The 17,006-nt window shown below is 43.9% G+C and overlaps 1 protein-coding gene across 1 annotated transcript in view; it reads left to right on the forward strand.

Annotated features, from left to right (window-relative positions):
* The window catches only part of LOC140191206 (phospholipid phosphatase 3-like), a 104,321-nt gene that overhangs the window by 67,212 nt on the left and 20,103 nt on the right, over nt 1-17,006 (forward strand). The window contains exon 5 of the mRNA XM_072248374.1: nt 1,419-1,476. Within this exon, the coding sequence (XP_072104475.1) occupies nt 1,419-1,476 (58 nt within the window). The remainder of the gene's footprint in view (nt 1-1,418; nt 1,477-17,006) is intronic.

Below are 17,006 nucleotides of genomic sequence, written 5' to 3' on the forward strand. Positions count from 1 at the left end.
TGGATGAGTCTTGGACCAAAAGTACAGCCTCAGAATATAAGGACGTACCTCTAGAACAGAAATGAGGAGGAATTTCTTTAGCCAGAGGTGGTGATTCATTGCCACATACAGCCATGGAGGCCAAGTCATTGAGTATATGTAAAGCAGAGGCTTATAGGTGCTTGACTAGTAAGGGCATTAAAGGTTATGAGGAGAAGGCAGGAGAATGGGGTTGAGAGGAGTAACAAATCAGCCATGATGGAATGGCAGAGCAGACTCAATGGACTGAATGGCCTAATTCTTCTATGTCTTATGGTCTTATGGAGAGTCATGACTAGCAGTGTTACATGCCAGGCTGGGAAGTGGGATTCATCTAATATTTATTTCTGACTGATACGGATAGAGCAGTCAGAATGGTGTCATTTGTTCAGCCACACTGTCCTGACCGGGAAATATTTTGTTCCTTGAATCTCCCTTCCAAACAGCACCTTCACGACATGAAGTGCGGTAGTTCAATAAAAAGGCTTATTGTCACTTCCTTTAGCGGCAGATATTAAAGTGGTGGCACAGCAGCATAGCGACCCTCATAGAGGTTTACAGTGCCAGCGACCCAGGTTCAATTCCCGCAGCCATCTGTAAAAGGTTTGTACGTTCTCCCCATGACTGTGGGTTTCCTCTGGGTGCTCGATTTCCAAAGACGGTCGGATTAGTAGGTTAATTGTTCATGAGTGTAATTGGGCTCCACAGACTCATCGGGCCTGTTACTGTGCTATGTCTCTGAATATATCAAATGTAAAACAAAATATAGGTTGCAGTAAATGCCAGCAAATTCAGATCCTATAACTTCAAAAGAACAAGGCACTCTGTATGGTCAAACAGGTGTGATGTAAAAACCTCCATTGCATGCGTTCACTGCTGGGCACTATTCTGAAGTGGGTTGGCCAGGACATAAGAAGCAATGTATGTTAGCACCTATTGAACTTCAGAACTGCAAGTCAAAATTACTTTAAAGTAATTTTCTGTCTGGCAGTCGGCAGCACATGGAGACGTCCGTGGGAGAATGCTGCCGACTGGCACATTCTCGGCTGCAGGAGTACGTGCTGAGGGACGCACTGAAACTCGGTGCAGCCGCGGCAAGGGCCCGGTGGGGAAGGACCACAGTATAGGCTTCTCCACCCGTGGGAGTGGGAGGGGGCGGGGAGTATACCCCTCAACAATGATATGGTAAGCTGAACTACTGGAGTGCCACGTGGGTGGCTATAAATACGGATATGTACTGAGTATAATGGAAACGTATGTAAAGGATGAAAAGTTATTGAATGGTTTATTGTATATATTTATTTTTGAATAAAGTATATTTTGAAATAAAAAAAAATTTTCTGGCAAAGAGCTCTTTTAACCTGAGTGACTCACTTTGGGTGTTGTGTTTTCACTTTCAGAAAGTCGTTTTACTCTGGCCACGCCTCCTTTGCCATGTACACCCTTCTCTACCTGGCGGTGAGTGTTCAATGCAGCAAATTCCATTGACCATTGCAGCACCCGAACATGCTGCAACCTGTGTCATTGCCGACACAGTGTGTCACTGTGTGGGAGAAAGCAGCACAATCATTTCAAATATCTCCAACTTCAGAAACCTGGGGTGAAATGGAGCACGGAGGAGTGTGTTTATTAGGGCTGGAATCTTTGTACTAACATGGGCCTCGAACCTGTGAAATAAACGATACAGCTTCAAGGAATTAAGACTGGGCAGGAGATTAGTTTCTATGTGTATTCCCCCTGATTGAAGGAAAGTATATGGGGGATATCAGAAGTAGGTTTTTTTACACAGAGTGGTGGGTTTGTGGAACACACTGACAGAGGTGGAGGTCGAGGCAGACATTTAGAGAGGCTTTTAGGTGGGCACATAGATGATATAAAAATGGAGGGCAGTGAGGGAAGAAAGGGTTCGATTGTTCTTTGAGTAACACACAAAAAATGCTGGTGAACGCAGCAGGCCAGGCAGCGTCTATAGGAAGAGATGCTGTACCTCTTCCTATAGATGCTGCCTGGCCTGCTGCGTTCACCAGCATTTTTTGTGTGTGTTACTCTAGATTTCTAGCATCTGCAGAATCTCTTGTTGTTTAGGTTGATCTTGGAGTAGATTAAAAGGTCAGTACAACATTGTGGGCTGAAGGGCCTGTACTGTTCTATATTCTATCAAGTGTAACTGGCGAGTAACCAATCTTCCTATTGGTAGGAAGGTTCCAGTATCATGACTGAAGTCCACTAAATTCTCCCCCATCTGTTTCGGCTCCTTGCATAGATTACCACTCTGATCATTCAGAGGACCAATTTTGTCCCTTCCTATCCTTTTGCTCTTGATGTATCTGGAGAACCTTCTACGATTCTCCTTCACCTTGACTGCTAGAGCAACCTCAGCCATCCTAATCTCCTAAGTGTTCTCCTGCATTTCTTGTACTTTTAAGTGCCTCATTTCTTCCTACCTGCTGTGCACCTCCTTCATTTTCTTAACCGGGGCCTTAATATCACTCAAAAACTAAGGTTCAAAGGTCAAAGGTACATTTAATGTCAGAGAAATGTATACAATATACATCCTGAAATGCTTTCTCTTCACAGCCATGCTGCTTCCCTGATTTTCCTACCCTGCCTGGTCCTCCCAAAGTGCAACATCTCACACTTGTCTGCGTTAAATTTCATCTGTCATTTTTAACTCATTTTTCCAGCTGGTCCAGATCCCTAATTTGCTTATTGAGATACAGCACTGAGTTAAGCCCTTCAAGCCATGCCAGCCAAAAACCTCCGGTTTTTACCCCGGCCTAATCGTGGGGCAATTTACAATGACCAATTAGCCTAACAGCTGGTACATCTTTGGACTGTGGGAGGAAACCAGAGCACCCAGAAGAAACCCGCGCAGTCACAGGGAGAATGTACAGACTCATTACAGACCATGTTGGGAATCGAACCCTGGTCGCTGATACTGTAAAGCATTGTGCTAACCGCTATGTTACCGCACCACCCTTTGCCCCTGTCTGTCCACATCCGGTCCCTTAGACTGCCTTCCAAAAACTTTCCCACTACTGATGTCAGTTCACCAACCTATAATATCCTGGCTTATTCTTAGAGCTCTTCTTAAACAATGGAACAACATTAGCTACCCTCCAGTCATCCGGCCCCTCGCCCGTGGATAAGGATATTTTAAATACCTCTGCTAGGCCCCCGCAATTTCTCCACTCACCTCCCATGGGATCCGAAGGAACACCTTGCCAGGCCTAGGGGATTTATCCACCCTAATTTACCTCCTCCTCTTTAATCTATATAGGGTCCATGACCTCACTGCTGCTCTGCCTCAATTCTATAGACTCTGCGTCCATCTCCCGGGTAAATGCAGATGCAAATAAAATCCATTTAAGATCTTCCCTCATCTATTTCTCAGAAACCAAGATTCCCGAAACGCATTGCCCTTGCCAGGAACATAAAAACTCTGTATGCTTCTAAACTTCACCATTAAAGGCCTCCCACTTACTGAGTATGCCTTTGCCAGAAAACAAACTGTCCCAAGCCACACTTGACAGATCCTTTCTGATACTATCAAAATTGGCTTTCTCCTATTTAGAATCTCAACCCGAGAATCAAACCTACTCTTTTCCATTCTTGTCTTGGCCCGAAACATCAACTGTACCTCTTCCTATAGATGCTGCCTGGCCTGGTGCGTTCACCAGCAACTTTTCAGTGTGTTTCTGTTCCATAATTACCTTGAAACTAAAAGCATTATGATCACAAAGTGCCAAGTGTTTCTCTATTCAAACCTCTGTCACCTGTCTTATTTCACTCCCTAACAGGAGATCTAATATCAGACTCGCTCTAGTTGGGACTTGAATGGGCTGACTAAGGAAACATTTGACAAACTCTTTCTCATCCAGCCAGCCTTTTTACAAAACAGGAGTCACAGTCAATATCTGGAAAGTTAAAGTTGCCTGCTAGCGCAACCTTATGTTTCTTGCAACAGTCTGCGACCTGTCTACAAATTGGCTCCTCTAAATGCTGCAGTCTGCTGGGTGGTCTATAATATAATCCCATTAACATGGTCATACCTTTCCTCACGAGACAAATTCTCCTGGGTGCCCTGTCTGACTAGACAAGCTCCCCAGTCTATCCTGGGTGCACCATTGAGACTGTCCTGACAAGCTGCATCTCCATCTGATATGGGAGCAGCCACGCATTGGACCGGAAGTCCCTACGAAGGGGTGTGAGGGTCATAGAGAGTCCCCTTAACACCCATCGGGGATATTTATCAGGAGTGCTCCTTAAGGATCCCACCCATCCATCCAGTGTCCTCTTGGACTTTCTGCCATCTGATGCATCAAAACAAGAACGATCTTGTTGGGAAACAAGCTGGCAAACAGTTTCTTCCCTCAGGCCATTAGGCTTCTGAACTCCCTGCCACCTCACATTCAAAAGTGTCACCGATTAATCTGTTCTAGACCTTACAATATTTAATTTAGACACCTTATATATGTGTAATTCATCTGTAGATTTTATCCTTAATTTCCTAAGTTATTTTGTGTTATGAGTGTGTGTTATGTGTACTACTGAACTTTACACCCTGGTCCGGACAAACGTTGTCTCCTTTGACGGTGTACATGTATATAGTTAAATGACACGAAACTTGACTTAACTTGAGCACTGCCATGACATTTTCCTTGACTAGTGATGCCTTCAATCTCTCCTGCTCTATTTTGTCTAAAACAATGGGAGCCTGGAGCACTGAGCTGCCAGTCCCACCTCTCCTGCAACCAAGTCTCACGAGTGACTATATTGTCATAATTCCACACACTGATCCATGCCCCGAGCCTTCCTATGATACTCCTTGCATTAAAATACACACAGTCAAAACATTAGGCCCACCATACTCAACCTGACTTTGTACATAGGTTTAACAACGTCTTTCTGCACCACCACGCAGGTCTGTGCCCTGGTGGTCTGGTTGCTATCTCCCTCAACTCTAGTTTAACCCTCCACCCCCCCAGTGCAGCACTGGCCAACCTTACTGCTAGGATATTAGTCCCCCTCCAGTTCAGCCCTTCTGTACAGGCCCACCTTGCCTGGAGAGAGACGAGATCTGTGCTGTACCTCCAAATAAATGAAATATTCCAATGGAATCAGAAAAGTGACGAGACCTGCATAATCCTCACTGATCTGATTTGATGCAAAGGACACATTTCCCTGTACGTTTCAGTGTTTCAATGTACGTGTCAGAAATAAATCTGCTCTGTAATCTTTGACTGAGAGGCATTGCGGGTTGAGGTCACTGGTCTGGGAGCTGAAGAAAGAGAGGCCTGAGTTTCGCAGATGGTGCACACTGCAACCCTACTCGGTGCTGGGAGTGAGCGCTCAGAGTGAAAATCCAGAGGGTTGTTTTGACGGAAACCTGTCTCCTCCCACTCCGATGCTGTAAACATCCAAGGATAAATAGGGAAGGACTGTCGCAGCTCAGCCAAGGCAAAGAGAGGTTCAGTATTTTATCAGGAGGCTCAAACTGCAACATGCATTTATTTAATGGCCCTTAACAGAACGAGCTCTGCCTCATCTCACAATCAGCATTTAAGGAGCTAATCCCTTGTGAGCGATTAAATAGAAATTAAGTGTGAATTATGCTTGAGGGCAGTGCCCAATCCGACTGAGTATAGCCGATAATTACCAAGGGCACTGAGCTCACTGGGAGGGTTAACAGCTCTGTAGTTTACAGCAGTCTCAACAGCAGTGTGGTTTATCTCCAGAAGAGACTGTCACTAGATCTGATTTTGATTAACTTCATTCCACTTAGGTTTGGCGCTCTCCCTACTCCCACACACACTCAGTTTCACAAGTGATGTCATGCTGAAATATTAGCCTTTTCTCCCATGTCTTCCTGCAGTCTTTCATTAATTCCAGTCAATCAAGTTTGCATTTTCCAGGAAAGAATTGACTGGAAATTCCACACTGCAGGCAGTTCTTTCCCTCGTAAACATTATTCCTTTGTTAGCCAGTATATTCAGCCTCCTGATACTAGAGGTGCAAAAGTTCACATCATGAATACAGAGCAGAGGAACGAGGTGCTGGAGAACCTCAGCATCTGTGGAGGCAGAGAGGTGGTCAACCTTTAGAATCAAGATTCAGAATCCAGTTTATCATCACTGACAGATGTCGTAAAATTAGTTTTCCAGCAACAGTACAATGCACTGCATAAAATATACTATAATTTGCAATACATAAATAGATATATTCAGTGGATTCTGTTTAATTGGGCCATCGGTTAATTGGGCGTCCACTTATTTGGATAACTCTTAAAGAACAAAAAGAAATCAAGAATATAGCCGGGATTCACTTAATTTATTTGGGACACTATGTCGCTTAATTGGGACAGGAGACTATTGCTGAACGGTTTCTAACTAGCGCCAGTCGCGTGCGCTTGTGCGGCTGTTAGACACTACACCGTGCGTAGAGCGAAGTTTTTAAATAGCATCAGTTGCATGTGTTTGTGTTCAAAAAGCAGTGTTTTTTGTCACCGACAGTTAGTGCAAAATAAGCAGTAATACAATTTAGAACTGTTTTGCTCACTGTGGTTTCAAGCTTTCAGGCTTGGAAATGCCAGAAATGGCCAGGAGTGAAAGAGAAATGATTTTACTACTTCAGCAAGTTAGGAACTATGAAGAATTTGAGTATATCGACAATCGTCTTGACTGTTACCTTTGGACCCCACCAGACACTCAGCCCTCACTTGTGGCTCCAAGTAGTTGTTCGCATCTGACAGTGGCCACATCCCTGTACACTGCTTCGACAGGCGGGCTAAACCAGGTGAGGGTAGCCGGTGGGGCTGATAACCCGGGGAGATAGGGACATAGCTGTCCCAGCATGTGGAGCCAGCTCCAGTGGACTGAGCAGATGGATCTACAGCGAGATCCGACGGCCAGGAGGCGGCCCTGCAGCACTTCGTGAAGAGCGAAGGGTATGACGAGGCACAGAAGACATCATGGTCAGCCACTGCAGCCAAGGAAGCTCCCAGTTTGTGACGACTGTTTGTACCACTGAACCCGGACTTCTGAGGTTGACAGAGTGGCACTTCCACTTTAAAAACTCTCCCACCCCGGTTCCCTGTCATCGTCGGATACGATGGACAACCTCCAGTAATAATGGCAATTTTCTAATTTGTTCTGTATTTCATTTAACTACATAGTTTATTCTTCAGTTTATCTTTTTTATATGTTTTAAACTACTTCCATGAAGCTTCAGCTAACTGCGGCAGCCACACAACAGGGCCAAAATGTACTGGTCCTGATGTATCCTAACTAACTCAAATGCACTGTATATTTTTAGAAAATTAAGTTGTTCAAAAAGAGGGCAAAAATAATGGGGTGGTGTTCATGGGTTCATTGTCCATTCAGAAACCTGATGGCAGAGGGGAAGAAGCTGTTTCTAAAACATTGAATGTGTGTCTTCAGGCTCCTGTACCTCCTCTCTGATGGTAGTAATGAGGAGAGGGTGTAACCAAGGAGATGGGTGTCCTTAGTGATGAATGACACCTTTTTGAGACATTGCCCTTTGAAGATGTCCTTGATGGCAGGAGATGCATTGGTCTCTCCATACCAAAGAGTGATGAAACCAATCAGAATGCTGTCCGTGGTACATCTGTAAAAATTTGCTAGAGTCTTTAGTGACATACCAAATCTCCTCGAACTCCTAATGAAACATAGCCGGCAATGTGCCTTCTTCGTAATAGTTGGGCCCAGGGTAGATCTTCAGAGATGTTGACAGCCAGGAATTTGCCACTGCTCACGCTTGGCACCACTGACCCCTCAATGAGGACTGGTGTGTGTATCCTTGACTTCTCCTTCCTGAAGTCCACAATCAGTTCCTGAGCTTTTCTGATATTGAGTGTCAGGTTGTCATTGCAATACTACTCTTTGGACTGAGACCCTGCATTAGTCCCAATAGATGTTGCCCTGAGTTTCTCCAGTTGGTTTTTACTCCAGATTCCGGTATCTGCTGACACTTGTGTCTCCATGTCGTAAAACTCAGTTCGGGAAGACCTAAAGTCACACTGAGTCCACACCAGGTCATTAGTGAGGAGCAAGGATCACCTTTATTCATCGTGTACATTTACATGTATTTAGGAATCTGCTGTGGTTTGTTGGTGTGACATGTAACTAAAAACAGCAACATTCAACATTAAAGTAATGTGAGAACTGCAGATATGGAGAAAAATACGCATAAATAAATTCATGCCAGCATGTATTTACAATGTGAACAGCATTATAAAGAAAGTGTTTATAGTGCAGAGTAGTGACATGTAATAGAGAGGGGTGAGTGGGGGGGTTAACAAGAGTGGTTGATCAGATTGACTGCCTGGGAGAAGAAACTTGTTAAAGTTGGGGGAAGGAGATGGCATGAACTTTTTGTTTTAATAGTCCTATGGTGTTCCCAAGGGAGTTACGGTCTCCCATTCTGTTTGATGATGGCTTTCACTCCTCTCGTCAGCTCCTCCTCAGTCACTTTAGACACCACATGGCTCTTTGCAGCATCTGCATGTCGTCTTTGTACCTGCATGTGCTAGCTGCTGTGTGTGCGCACTGGTGTCTCCAAGCAACCCACAATCCTGTTTCAATAAGAATCAGCAATGTCACAACACTTCTGTCACCTTTCTTGATGTCTCTGTCTCCATCTCTGAAGACTGACATCTTTTACAAACCTACTGACTCTTGCAGTTGTCTTCACTATACATCTTACCACCCTGTCACTAGTACAATATAGAGCAGATTTAGGCCCTTTGACGCATTAAGTCCATTCTGCCATTCAATCATGGCTGTTTTTTTCTCTCTCTCAACCCCACTCTCCCATAATGCTTGAGTCCCTTACAAATAAAGACACTGGCAGTCTCTGCCTTGAGCACGCCCAGTGATTTGGACTCCACAGTCATCCATGGCAATGAATTCCACAGATTCACCACCCTCTGACTGAAGAAATTCCTCAGTATCTCAGCTCTTAGAGAGAGAGATGCTGTGCCCTCAGACCCTAGACTCTGCTACTAATGAAAGCATCCTCTCCATGCTCCCTCTATCCAGGGTATATTAGTATTGTATCTCATTGCTGTGACCTTGATGAGATGTAAATTAGTTTGGTAAATTTGTTTATTATTATCACATGTCCCAAATTTTTTAAAATAAACCTAAAGGATTGGTTGTTGATTTCAGGAAGGGAGGTGGTACACATGCTCCTGTCCACATCAACAGTGTTGAGGTTGAGAGTGTCAAGTTCCTTGGCATAAAGATCCCCAGTAGCTTGTCTTGGTCCAACCACATTGATGTCATGGCCAAGAAAGCTTACTACCTCAAGAGGCTAAAGAAATCTGGCATGTCCCCATCAACCACAACCAATTTTTTTGATGCACCATAGAAAGCATTCCGTCTGGATGCATAATGGCCTGGTATGGCAACTGCTCAGCACATAACCGCAGGAAACTACAGAGAGTTGTGGATGTGGCTCAGTACATCACCAGAACCAGCTTTCCCTCCACGGAGTCAGTCTATGCTTCTCACTACCTCAGTAAAGCATCAGCATGATCAAAGGCTCCAGCTGCCCCAGGCGTTCTCTCCTCTCCCCTCTCCCCTCACCCTTCGGGCAGGAGTTACAAAAGCCTGAAAGCTTGTACCACCAGGCTCAATGATGCATGTATTGCATGCTGTCTGTACGGATCATATCACCGAGGTAGTACAAAGGAAAAACAATAAGAGAATGCAGAGTACAGTGTTACAGGGGAAGTGTAGTGCAGGCAGATAATAAGGCCAGCTTTCCAGATGTTTGTGAGGTGAGTTATCACTTATGTTTCCGAAACGTTGCTGTTCCCTTGAGTCACAATGGTAACCATACAGTTAAAAGTACTAATTACATCTAGTGAACGTGGAAAAATTAGCAAGTCTGGCTAAGACGTTAAATCCATTTGAAGGCTGGGAATCGGCATTCGGAAAAGCTTGAATTTGAATTTGGATTTTGGCTGCGTCTTCCTGTGGAAACTTGGAATTTCCTGAAAGGAAGTTGGGTGTAGGACAATCACAGGGGGAGGTAGAGGTGCCTCAGACTTTACTTTCCACATATTAACGTTATGAACAAATACTCCATGTAACCTGTGACTTAAATCCACTTCATGAATTTCCATCAAGCTGGAATAAATTCTGGGTCTTTGCGATCAGCGATCTTCCATCCTGCAAGTTTGGAAACCTTGAGGCATCCTTCCCTGGATGAAACCCCACTGTCCCCAGCAGCCTTCTTTCAGTGTATGAGTTCATCCTGGTCTCAGTGACATGAGGAATTGTCATACGGCATTGAACTCACAAATAGATCCCAGGGCGTTTTCCTGCACTCAGCCCGGTGGGGCTCATGAAGGGAAGTTGTCAGTGGGAAACCTGATGTAATTAAACAAGCAGGAAGACAGTGGATTGTGGCTTGTTGAACTTTGCCACGGTGCAGAGACACACCCATCTGAGGACTTGGCAGAAAATAGTGTTGGAGAGGAAACTGTCGAAGTTTTGTCATTTTCTTTTCAAACAGGGCCGAGTTTCCCTTTAAATAGAGTGGCATTTCCCCTTCGTAACAAAACCGTCCTTTCCAGGCTGTCTCTTTTCTCGCACTTGGGGCCCCCCCCCCCCGCCAGACGCTGCTAAAAATGCATCAGACGGGACAGTGGAGCCGGCGTGACAGGACCTCTGAGGTGTCAGGACCTGCTCGCTGCCGAACACGTACCGTGCTCCCGTGCCAGCGGCGGACTTCCTGCGGATCTGGACCCCCAGGAGGCCCCCGACCAGATGCTGAACGAACTGCCGTAGTTGGAAGGGATGAGCTGGAGAAGAAGGAGGGGGTCGGGGAGGGAGAGGGACCCTCTCTCCACCGCTCGTATCCAAGCCCCATTCCCGTACTTTCCCAGTCCACAGCAACTGAAACATCCGATCTACACACGCTGCTGCATCTGTGGAGGTTCTACAATTCTGCTTTTGAAAATAAATACCTAAAACACTTAAGGCATGCTCTGTTGACACTGTAATGCGTGGCAACACTTGTGGGCTGCCCCCAGCTCATCCTTGGGTTCTAAAGGTTGCTAACTCAAACAGCACTTTTCACTGTTTGTTTCCACGTGCGGGTGATAACTAAATGAATCTGAGTCTGGAAAGTGAATCACAGCCTGGTATGTGGAGGCTCCAGTGCGCAACTCTGCCCACCAACGAGAACATCTTCGAAAGCTGGTGCCTGAAGGAGGCAGCATCCATCACTCAGGGCCCCGACCGTCGGAGACCAACACTCAATGACTCAGGAGCAGCTTTTTCCTTTCTGAACGGTCCATGAACACTACCTCATTATTCCTAATTTGCACATTATTTGTTGATTTCGTAATTTATCGTAATTTCATGTCCTTGCACCGTACTGCTGCCACAAAACAACTAATTTCACGTCGTATACTGTATAAACCTGATTCAGATTTCAAGTCAGTGGTCTCGCAAATGAAAGATTCCCCGTGTTTCCCCACAGATGCAGCCTGACCTGCTGAGTGTTTCATTTTCTATTCTTGTGTCATTTTCACAAGACTTTTTTTTAAAACATAGAACACAGCACAGTGCAGGCCCCTCAGTGCACAACATTTTGCCAAACTTGTAACTGCTCTGAGAGCTAACCCTTCCCTCCTACATCGCACTCATTTTGTCTATCATCCATGTGCCTTCTAAGAGTTTCTTAAATGCCCCTAATATGTCTCCCCACTACCACTACCCCTGGCACTCCTTCCAGTCTCTTTGTAGAGAACTTGCGTCTGACGTCCCCGCTTTTGTTTTCGCTTTTCAATTATCTTTGCCTTTCTAATCTGTTTCTGCGTGACATCTTGTCAAAGGTCTCATTCGATCGAATAGCAGAACTGTTTCATACTTGTTCCATGTTTGGTAGCTTAACAAGTAAGTACGATGAGGGGGGTGAGATTACAGGCTGTCGATAGAGGAAGAAGTTGTTGGAAACATACCCATTAAGTCTGTACCAATCGGCAACCACCCATTTATATCGATTTACATTAATCCCACATCTCCTTCGGTTCCCTCAGATTCTAAAGGCAATAGATGAATTACCCTGCTAACCCACACATCTTTGGATGCGGGAGGTAGCAGAGCACCCAGGGAAGCCCACGTGGTCAAGGGAAGAACATGCAAACTCTACACAGCATCAGGGTTCAGGATCAAATCTGTTTCTCTGACACTGTGAATCAGAGGCTGTTCTAGTTCTGTGGCAAAAAGTAGTGGAACAGGACAACATTTCTCTTCTGTTACCCAGTCCTGTCATCATCATCATCATCAGGCGCCATGCCAAGTTTGAGCTGTGATTGCCATGGCCCACACACTCCTGTTTTGGGTCAAGTGGATCAATTCATTGGTATTCATTTCCAGTTCTCTGGCTGCTGTCTCCATCATCATTTGTCTTTGTCCTCCTCTTGCTTTCTTCCCTTCAATCTTTTCCATAATTACCGTGCATTCTAACTCCTCTTTCCTGATCACATGTCCAATGAAGTTACGTTGCCTTTTCATGATCTCATACATTATTTCTCTTTTTGTGCTTGATCTGTTCATGACATCTTCATTAGATATTCGTTTCATCCATGATATTCTTTGCATCCTCCTCAAAAACCACATCTCTGCTGCTACAATTCATTTCCTCATGTTACTAGATATTGTCCAACATTCTGAGCCATATAACATAACTGGATAAATGTAACATTTCAGTACTCTGAGGCGGGTTGTCATTCCTAGTTTAGTATTGGTCAGTATACTCTTCATTCTCGTAAAGGTGGCTTTTGCCATCCTTATTCTTCTTTTGATGTCCATGTCGCACCTGCCACCTGACATCACCCAGCTTCCTAAGTAGCAAAAGTTCTGTACTTGTTTTATGTCTTCCTGGTTTATTCTCAGCCTGCAGATAGGATTCTCCTTCTTTTTGGATATCACCATGCATTCTGTCTTTTTGCAATTGATAGATAGACCCATTTTTGCACTTTCTTCAACAGTTATATCAATTAAGTTTTGTAGTTCTTCCTCCGTACTTGCAATTAACAGTGTCCATCTGCATATCTGAAATTATTGATGTTTTCACCGCCAACTTTGAATCCCAAGATGTCTCTTATTTTTTGTAATATTGTTTCACTGTACACATTAAATAAATCAGGGGAGAAAACACACCCTTGTCTAACGCCTCTCTTGATTTTCGTAAACTGACTCACTTCTCCGTCTATTCTTACAGCAGCAGTTTGTTCCCAGTACAGATTCCTGATTAGGCAGAGATCTTTCGAATCTAGATCTAGAGTTTTCTGTAATATTTCAAATAACTTATTGTGCTTCACTTTATCAAATGCTTTTGTGTAGTCAATAAAACAAAGAAATAAATCTTTTTGCACTTGAATAGCTCGTTCTGATAGTATCCTTAACATCAATATTGGTTTCTTGTACCTTTGTCTTTCACAAAACCACATTGTTCTTTACTTGTTTCAGCTTGTATCTTACTTTTAGCTCTTGTCATCAAAATTCTTAGAAGTATCTTGGTGATATGACTGATTAAACTTATGGTCCTATGTAATTCACATTCTATTGCTCCAGCTTTCTTAAGAAGTGTGATAAATACTGATTTTTTCATCTCTTCTGGTATTATTCCAGTCTCATAACTATCATTGATTAAATTAGTAAGTTTTTCAATTCCATAATCTTCAAGGGCGATAATTTGTTCTATTACTAATTCATCAGGACCTGCTGCCTTTCCTTTCTTCATCTTATTTATTGCATTACAAACTTCAGATTTTAAAATACTTGGACCTTCAATGTTTTTCTTAATTTCTGGTTTTTCGCTTTGATCGTCTTCAAACAATTCCTGAATTTGAACAAGTCCTGTACTGTACATATTTGCATACATTTTGTTCTACCCTCTGTGGCCACCTTTTAGGTACAGGAGTGGAAGCTAGTGTGGTCTTCCACTGCTATAGCCCATCCACTTCACAAGGATTGATGTGTTGTGCATTCAGAGATGGTCTGCTGCACACCGTGCATGGTCACTTGAGTTACTGTCACTTTCCTGTCAGCTTGAACCAGTCTGGCCATTCTCCTCTCACCTCTTTCATTAACAAGGCATTTTCACCCACAGAACTGCCGCTCGCCAGATGTTTTTCCGTTTCTCACACCATTGTCTGTAAACTCTAGAGGCTGTTGTGCATGAACATCCCAGGAGGTGAGCAGTTTCTGAGATACTGCCTGAGCACCAACAGTTATTCCACAGTTCAAGTCACTTAGATCACATTTCTTTCTCATTCTGATGTTTGGTCTGAACAACAACTGAACCTCTTGACCATGTCTGCATGCTTTTATGCATGAGTTGCTGCCACATGATTGTCTGATTAGATATTTGCATTAATGAGCACAGGTGTACCTAATAAAGGGGCTACTAAGTATATATCTGTACTTTAACGTCTAAGATTATTTTTATATTATTTTTTAATATTTTTTATATAATTGCTGAATGTTGTGTTTGTTTTTTTTTTGCATGTCATGCCAACAGACCACAGCAAATTCCTAATACATGTAAATGTATTTAGTGAATAAAGTTGATCGTTGATGCTTGATCAACGGCGGGGGCACCGCTGGTGATCAATGGGAGCCCCATCCTGTCTCGCAGATAGAAAGGCAAAGGGCATCTGCCTTTCTGCCTGTAAGGTTCCTTTCCTTGTGTGGGTTTAACTGGGCAGCATGATGGTATCATAGTTAGCATAATGCTATCACAAAGTCAGCAAACCAGGTTCAATTCCTGCTACACACGTCAAAGTTGCTGGTGAACGCAGCAGGCCAGGCAGCATCTCTAGGAAGAGGTACACTCGACATTTCAGGCCGAGACCCTTCATCAGGACTGCCTGGCCTGCTGCATTCACCAGCAGCTTTGATGCGTGCTGCTTGAATTTCCAGCATCTGCAGAATTCCTCTTGTTCAGTTCCTGCTGCCGTCTGTAAAGAGTTCATACGTTCTGCGCATAACCGCACGGGCTTCTTCTGGCTGCTCCAGTTTCCTCCTGTATCCCAAAGATGAGCCTGTATACACACGAGGTTCTGCAGATGCTGGGAATCCGGAGTAACGCATACAAAATGCTGAAGGAACTCAGCAGGTCAGGCAGCATCCCTGTCTGGGAATACAGAGTCAACGTATCAGAGTGAGACCCTTAATTAATTAATTAGCTCTTGTTTTGTTGCTGAACCTTAACATTGATATTCACTCTTCCAAACAGCAGGTTTTGAAACTTGGAGGGATAAATGACCCAAACAGATATTGCTCAACATTTAAAAGTGGGACAAGGGCCATAATTTGTAAGTTAAAGTACTTCTAGAAATGCTGGTTGTCTATGCTGCTACATTTCTTTTGCCTCTGGTTCTGTCTCCTCACATGTGAACATTCAGGTCAAAAGTAAAGAATGTGTTAAGGAATGTAAACCCTGAGATGCACGCTGTGGAGGATGTGTTTTGCAGGGTAAAGATATCAGAATCAGAATCAGGTTTGTTATCACCGGCATGTAACGTGAAATTTGTTAACTTAGCAGCAGCAGTTCAATGCAATACATAATCTAGCAGGGGAAAAAATAATATCAATAAATAAAATAATAATAAATAAACAAGTAAATCAATTGCAGTATACATATATTAAATAGATCTTTTTAAAAATGTGCAAAAACAGAAATACTGTAAATAAATAAAAAAGTGAGGTAGTGTCCAAGGATTCAATGTCCATTTAGGAATCGGTTGGCAGAGGGGAAGAAGCTGTTCCTGAATAGCTGAGTGTGTGCCTTCAGGCTTCTGTATCTCCTACCTGATGGTAACAGTGAGAAAAGGGCATGTCCTGGGTGCTGGAGGTCGTTAATAATGGACGCTGCCTTTCTGAGACACCGCTCCCTAAAGACGTCCTGGGTACTTTGTAGGCTAGTGCCCGAGATGGAGCTGACTGGATTTACAATCTTCTGCAGCTTCTTTCGATCCTGTGCAGTAGCCCCTCCATACCAGACAGTGATGCAGCCTGTCAGAATGCTCTCCACAGTACATCTATAGAAGTTTTTGAGTATATTTGTTGACATGCCAAATCTCTTCAAACTCCTAATAAAGTATAGCTGCTGTCTTTTCTTCTTTATAACCGCATCAATATGTTGGGACCAGGTTAAATCCTCAGTGATCTTGACACCCAGGAACTTGAAGCTGCTCACTCTCTCCACTTCTGATCCCTCCATGAGGATTGGGATGTGTTCCTTCATCTTACACTTCCTGAAGTCCACAACCAGCTCTTTCGACTTACTGACGTTGAGTGCCAGGTTGTTGCTGCGGCACCATTTCACTAGTTGGCATATCTCACTCCTGTACGCCCTCTCGTCACCACCTGAGATTCTACCAACAATGGTTGTATCATCTGCAAATTTATAGATGATATTTGAGCAATGCATAGCCACACAGTCATGTGTATATAGAGAGTAGAGCAGTGCGCTAATCACATACCCCTGAGGTGCACCAGTGTTGATTGCCAATGAGGAGAAGATGTTATCACCAATCCACACATATTGTGGTCTTCCGGTTAGGAAGTCGAGGATTCAATTACAGAGGGAGGTACAGAGGTCCAGGCCTGTAACTTCTCAATCACGATTGTGGGAATGATGGTATGAAATGCTGAGCTATAGTCGATGAACAGCATCCTGATGTAGGTGTTTGTGTTATCCTGGTGGTCTAAAGCCGTGTGGAGAGCCATTGAGATTGCATCTTCCATTGACCTATTGTGGCGATAGGCAAATTGCAATGGGTCCAGGTCCTTGCTGAGGCAGGAGTTCAGTCTAATCATGACCAACCTCTCAAAGCATTTCATCACTGTCAACGTGAGTGCTACCAGGCACTCACATCAATGTAAGTGCTAAACAATGACATTTTCAGATTTTCGAAAAACATAAAATTGACAAGAGGGTGA

The sequence above is a fragment of the Mobula birostris genome, chromosome 32 (assembly GCF_030028105.1).
Source record: "Mobula birostris isolate sMobBir1 chromosome 32, sMobBir1.hap1, whole genome shotgun sequence".
NCBI lineage: Eukaryota > Metazoa > Chordata > Chondrichthyes > Myliobatiformes > Myliobatidae > Mobula > Mobula birostris.